This window comes from Bidens hawaiensis, unplaced genomic scaffold (assembly GCF_021521415.1).
Source record: "Bidens hawaiensis isolate Kalapana, Puna unplaced genomic scaffold, B.hawaiensis_p1.1 tig00003022_1, whole genome shotgun sequence".
NCBI lineage: Eukaryota > Viridiplantae > Streptophyta > Magnoliopsida > Asterales > Asteraceae > Bidens > Bidens hawaiensis.
Window position 1 is genome coordinate 2,566,618 of NW_027491163.1, and position 6,563 is coordinate 2,573,180.

The 6,563-nt window shown below is 35.9% G+C and overlaps 1 protein-coding gene across 1 annotated transcript; it reads right to left on the bottom strand.

Moving 5' to 3' along the window:
- Window positions 1-414: 414 nt before the first annotated feature.
- On the bottom strand, window positions 415-3,428 carry LOC143622083 (serine/threonine-protein kinase AGC1-7-like). Its single transcript, XM_077093324.1, has 2 exons — window positions 2,751-3,428; window positions 415-1,297 (listed from the first exon to the last, which is right to left on the bottom strand). The coding sequence occupies exons 1-2, from the start codon at window positions 3,206-3,208 to the stop codon at window positions 415-417; spliced, it is 1,341 nt and encodes a 446-aa protein (XP_076949439.1). The 5' UTR covers window positions 3,209-3,428.
- Between the last annotated feature and the right edge of the window lie 3,135 nt (window positions 3,429-6,563).

The following is a 6,563-nucleotide window of genomic DNA, read 5'->3' on the forward strand; positions in this document are numbered from 1 at the left end:
ATTTTATAAAACTATATATTTTAAAAGTTAGGAAAGAAAAAACAAAATAAGAGTAATATTAATTATGTTAATTTAATATTCAGTCGAATTCTTCATCAAAGAAATGTCTGCGGCTTTATTTTTCGGTGGACGAATCTTTCGGTCCTGGTTTTTTACATTGGCCGCTTGTATTTTATGATCACAGTTTTATTATGGACATTTGAGAAGAAATTACACAAGAACCCCCGACTCACAAATATCACATAAAACATCATAAACTATACTTCATACTAAGGACATAAATGACCTGTAACTTTCATAACCAACTTGATCACACAATTAAACTATTTAAGGGTAACAGCACCAACACAAAAAGAAGAAATATAACGTATTATAGGTACTTAATTTGTACATCATATCTTATAGCTTAGTGAACTAAAAATAGTCAAAATTAGCATAACAAGGATCAGTAGAGTTATTTTTATTTCCAGACACTTTCTTTTCAGATGGTTGTGATCCTCCTGCAGCAGTATCTTTGCTTGCAAATTGGCTAAAGTCAACAGGCTCCGGTACATGAGGAGGACGAGCACTCCGAACAAGCGCCCAATTCACGCCTTCAAAAAACGGATGCTGTTTGATCTCCGTAGCGCCTCTTCTATACGCGATTCGCTTCTGTGGCTCCTTCACTAGCAGACCCTTCATCAGATCACGAGCCATATTGCTCACCTGTGGACTGTCAGGAAATCGTAAAGGTTGCCCAACTACGTTAAACAATGTAGCTCGGTTTCCTTGCCCTTTAAACGGTGTTGTCCCGTGCAATAACTCGTATAAAAACACACCAAATGTCCACCAATCTACTGCACTCCCATGGCCCTCACCACGTATGATTTCCGGGGCTAGGTACTCATGCGTACCCACAAACGACATTGATCGAACATCAGTCGGCTCGGCCATTAACTCAGGAAGCTGCCCTCCTACAAGGAATCCAAAATCTGATTTTGTTTTCCTATTCTTTTTTGAAGGCAATATTCTTGGGAAAAAGTTGGATGTCTGATTACTACTAGTATGAACTACATTGTCATCCTCCACCATACCACTACCACTGCCACCGCTACCATTCACCACAATGTTGGCTCCATGTCCTGTGGATGACTTAACAAGAGTTGGGCTGACCGTACAGCGGAGAGAAAGGTCAAAATCCGAGAGCATGATATGACCTTCATCTCTAACTAGTACATTTTCTGGCTTTAGATCCCTGTACACAATCCCTAACATGTGTAGGTATTCAAGTGCCAATAATACTTGAGATGTGAAGAACCTGAAACAAAGAGAGAAGGATGTGGTGTTAAATCATGTTATAGTGATAATAGAAAGGAATATACTACTTTGTGGATAAAATATGTTGTAAATTGTAATAAAGAGTTTAGCACATTAGGATTTTAGCATCATGGTGGATTTTTTTATTTATAGGTGGTTTAGAGAAACCCTTTATATTTCTAGGTGGTTTGCTAATTTTTTTGTAAAAGTGGATAACTCGCAAGGGAGGCCTGCGAGTTTTAACAACAAACTATAAACTCGCGGGGGGGGGGGGGGGGGGGTAGCGACTTTAAAGAAAATCTGATACATCTTTTAATCTTGCAAAGGTGGGTAGCGATGTTTGGATACAAATCTCACTTAATTTTTTGGGTCCTGCTGGGGACACCCAGACACCCCATAATAATCCGTGTATAGTGCTATACACGGCGTATAGGGTACAGTCAACCTAGGACTGATTATGACAGTCCTAGGTTGTCAAGTCGTACCTTATACGCCGCGTATTGAACTATACGCAGCGTATTATGCCCATTTGAATTCTTGTTGTAGGCTCTCCCTTCCTCTCTTTATCTTTATATATTACAACATACACACACATAATATCACACATAACCGAGAATTACATACACCCGAGAAGCGAGAGATCGTTAACCACGACGTGTTAGGCTGAGCGTTAAGCGCATAACCCGGCTCCTCCTCGTTCAAGTCTGGATATAAATTGTTGAACCATGAACTTTTTTTTTGTTTCTCGCTTCTCGGGTGTATGCAATTCTCGGTTGTGTGTGTATGCTGTAATATATGAAGATAAAGAGAGGGAGGGAGAGCCAGTACAACAATAATTCAATTTTATAGTTGTTAAAACTCGCAGGCCCCCTTGCGAGTTATCCACTTTTACAAAATAGTTAGCAAACCACCTAGAAATACAAACGGTTTCTCTAAACCACCTATAATTACAAAAAAAAAATCCATCTTGGTTAAAGCATCCAAGTCAGCATTGCTCGCGATGCTCACTTGCACATTCTCTCTCCTCTACTTCTCACAGAAACAAGTGAGGTCCCCACCATTGCTCAACGGACCTTCATCTCTGTCTCCATGTTCTCTACTTATGTGACCATCTCTCCTCCGCCTGGTGTTTGTGAATCCACGAAACCCATTGCAGATGCTCTTAGGTTATGTCTCTATATGAAGGCATTTATATTTCTCCATAAGTTTCTTTAAATAGACATAACCTAAACCCTTAAGGAAACATTTCTAAGAGCATCTACAATGGGCACCGCATGAATGGCTGCGAAGTGATGTGACCCCAAAAACCATTTTGTTAAAGGGATGGAGAGAAGGAAGAGAGCGGAAGGGACCAGTGAACTTTGCCAATGTGAAGGGAGAGAAGGAAGAAAGGGATGTTTAGATACTTTAATGAGCTTAACCCTAATTTACAATATATATATACTCGTAGGTACCTAGTTGCTGCCTCAGTAAAATGCTTGTTGGGTTGCTTCTGTCGGAGCGTGTGGAGGTTACCTCCGCTGCAGAACTCCATAACCAAGCAATAGAATTTCTCGGTTTCAAAATAAGAATAAAGAGTAGGCAAAAACGGGTGATCAAGAAGATCAAGAATTTCCCTTTCGGTCTGAGCTCGAAGGAGCTTGTTCCGACTTGCTAAAGAAGCTTTGTCCATCACTTTCATGGCGAAGTACGCGTTGGTCCCTTTGAGCTCGACTAAATACACACTCCCAATATCTCCATACCCAAGCCTTTTCAACAATCTGAAATGGCTAAGCCCAATTTCACCATCTCTTGCTATCACCGAATTGATGACTTCCCATCGGACATCCCCTCCTGTGTGGGGTCTAAAAACCGGGGCAACATTCGTTGTCGATGAGCTTTCGTTGCTATCATTATGAATATGATTATTCATATTATGATTCTGCAAGAATGTATTTGATCATTGATATAACAATATAATATAAAATTATTCAGAAAAACAATTAGATCCTGTTAAATATAGATCATCAAATGAAATATTTGGAAGAGTTAAGTTACCATGTATGGGGTTGATCATGAACCGTATGTAACATGCATGTATAATGAATGTACTTGAATTTGACGTTAAACATGCAATTAGAAACTTTGTGATGAAGATGGAGGTTGAATAAATTTTGACTCTACCAAATCTTCATCTCGATCTTACATCAAAACAAAATCTGATTAATTAAAATGTGGTTGGAAATTGGTTATGGACTTTTACTTGGGGTTGGGGTTGTCCATACGTTTGTGTGTTTTTATAAATTGCCCTATTTTGACGCTATTCCACATTATACATTTTAGGAAATAACTAGTGACCCATGAAGTTTAGATCAATCTATTAGAAGATAATCATTAGAGACTATATCTATTGTATTATTTTATTTAGGTAGTATCATTTTGTTTCCCGAATGCCTCTATTTGTGTATTTCCATAATACTGTCATTGTACTATTGATCATTCAGCTTATGGTGTTGTTCTTATTAGTCTATTTTTATTGCTCTTTTGTTATTATGCAGTTTTTGTCTTATCTATATTTCACTTTGTTGCTTCCTCTTATTTCTAAAACAGACACTCACAAGAACCAGGGGAACGTGCGACAAGAATTATACTTCTATCTAATCTCCTTGACATTCTAAACCTAGTAAGTTAAAGTTTTAATAAATAATAAAACATTAAACATTAAACATATTTTCATAAAGTAACCAAAAAGGACCATAACATGACAACGACTAATTCCTTTTCTTTGTCCATTATATTCATTTATTTGATCCATATTCGTATACTAAAGAGGCCATAAGGATTAATAATCATTCTTAGGCTTTTTGAAACATACTTTTTTAACATTTAAATTTCATTAAAACTGGAGGGATTAGCTGGTTGCTATCCCTGCCAAGATAAACCACATCACATTAATCTATATTCCATTATCAGCTACACCGAATTAACCAATTGGAATCATAGTATTTTGCACAATTCTTGATCCAAAGGAATGACAAGGATTTATGTCCTCAAATACTCTATCAATGAGAGATGCTTTGAATGAAAAACGTTCTCGTTCCGAGCTCTCCCAATGCACACCAAAGTGATGTCAAGAAAATACCGTGTCATAACTTCACCATTTTATCAAACCTCGTGGGAGTGGTTCAAAAGGCTGTTTAGTGAGGACGTAGGAATGGATGATTTTATCAGAACCACTTGTTCTTTGTTGATGGCCTATTGTATGATTTCATGTCGTTTCATAGAGATTTGGTAGAGAATTCATTAAAGTTGGTTAATTGCCATATCAAGGCATCTTGTTTTAGATTTATAGTCGGAGAAATAATTGCTCCGAACATGGTAGCCCACTCCGATTGTAACAAAAAAGGAAGGGATACCACAGCCCATGATTTGGTCCAACGAGTTTCCCAACCTAGACCGATGATGCAATTTGCAATGGGAACATCTTTGAGCGAAGCAAGTCAATAAAGAAATGGGAAGGTCACACGATAGGTTAACATCCAACCATTTGACCATCTAGAATCGAATTGTTCTCTCATAACCAACCTTGCCTTTAGATGACTCTCAAATGCTTCCACCACTGGTTCCCAATTTGTAACATGGTTTGCCCGATTGGAAAACCCAAGTATGAAAATGAAAAAGAACTTGGTTTGCATCTTATAATCCTGGACGTACTTTCCAAAACTTATGAATCAAGCGTGATCTTGTATAAATTACTTTTGTCAAGATTTACCTTAAGCCCCGGTGCTAAATAATACACACATATACAACCTGTCAGATTAGTGAACCACTAAAGTGTAACACCCCGGCTTTAAACGGAATACGTCCGGGTGATACGTACCGATTGCCCATAAGCTCGTAACACTATTAAAGTGACAATAGTTATATGTATTCCATTTCATAAAATAGCAAGCACACAATCTTCATAAATAATTGAAAAACGTTTCATCGGAATACAAATAAGACTTATTTAATATATCCTAAGGTAGATTAATTGTCTTTGTCCTTAACACATGATCGGTTCAACCTGCAACACGTTTAAAATAATATATTTTTGTCAACACGTATGTTGATGAGACTTCACAAGTTAGTATACATATAATACAAAAATGTTTGTCGATTCACATGTCTCGAATGCAATATATTCAATCATAAGTAAATGGAATGTAACCAACAATAGCGCCCCAACCTAGGGGAATGATAATGATGCCACGATTCATTTTAACCGAAGTCGAAGTATAGCAGGTACGTCCCGTCGGACCCTCCCGCTTCGATGTTTGACGTACCAACCATAAAGCAATAAACACGTTACACATTATACATGTACAGTTATCATAAACAATATGAATGAAATATTATTAGCATGCATGACATAGTTGCGGATCAGTTTGTAATTGATGAACATGAAATAACGAGAAAACACGGTAACGTGTTACACCCCAAAAATGTTAACAGTATGAAAAAAAAGCGGTTATAAAACTTACCTAAATAAATGAAAGCGGTAGCAAGAAGACGGTTAAAGCGAACTAGTTAGTTTCTATAAGAAGTCTTTGATGGTATGCCCTAATTTTAAATGTTCAACAAAAATAAATATTCAAATGATAAAATGAACAAGACACAATATCATAGGTTTATAACAAATTTGGGATCATTAAGGCGTTAACTATATTTTATATTACTTTTATAAAAGTGAATTAAAAAACGTAAACAATTTAAATATTATTACAAATTACTTTTCGATTTTTAAACAATAAAATGCTAATTTAAATATATTGTATATTATCTATTAAACGAACAACTAGTTTTTAAAAGTTTAGCGGCGATTGGTTCGTGTAGATGAGTAAAACCATTTTAGTTTACTTATTTATTTATCTATAAATTATATTAAGCTAAACCGAAAAATATAGATATTTATAAATATAAAGTTACACACACACACACACACACATAGGGTTAGGATAAAATAAAAAAACCACTTCAGTTGAAAAAACTTTATAAACGCATTCTCAACCACATATTTTTAATTAAATTTTGAATCATGTGATACACAATTAAAGTTAATAAAAATGTAAAAGTAGATTTACATTTTCCCTCTCCTAAAATATATGTTTAAAAGTATTAAAAGTTTGTAAAAAATTAGAAAAACAATTTTTTTTTTTATTTTTTGATGCTTTGTATTAAATGCAACAATATCTATTACCTATGTAAAAAAACATAGAAGAATGTTCAGAGAATATGCACTTGCCACT

Coding starts and splice junctions, on each gene's coding strand:
- LOC143622083 (XM_077093324.1), bottom strand. CDS start 3,208: ATGAATAATCATATTCATAATGATAGCAACGAAAGCTCATCGACAACG. Junction 1,298..2,750: donor TTTACTGAGGCAGCAACTAG/GTACCTACGAGT, acceptor TCTTTGTTTCAG/GTTCTTCACATCTCAAGTAT.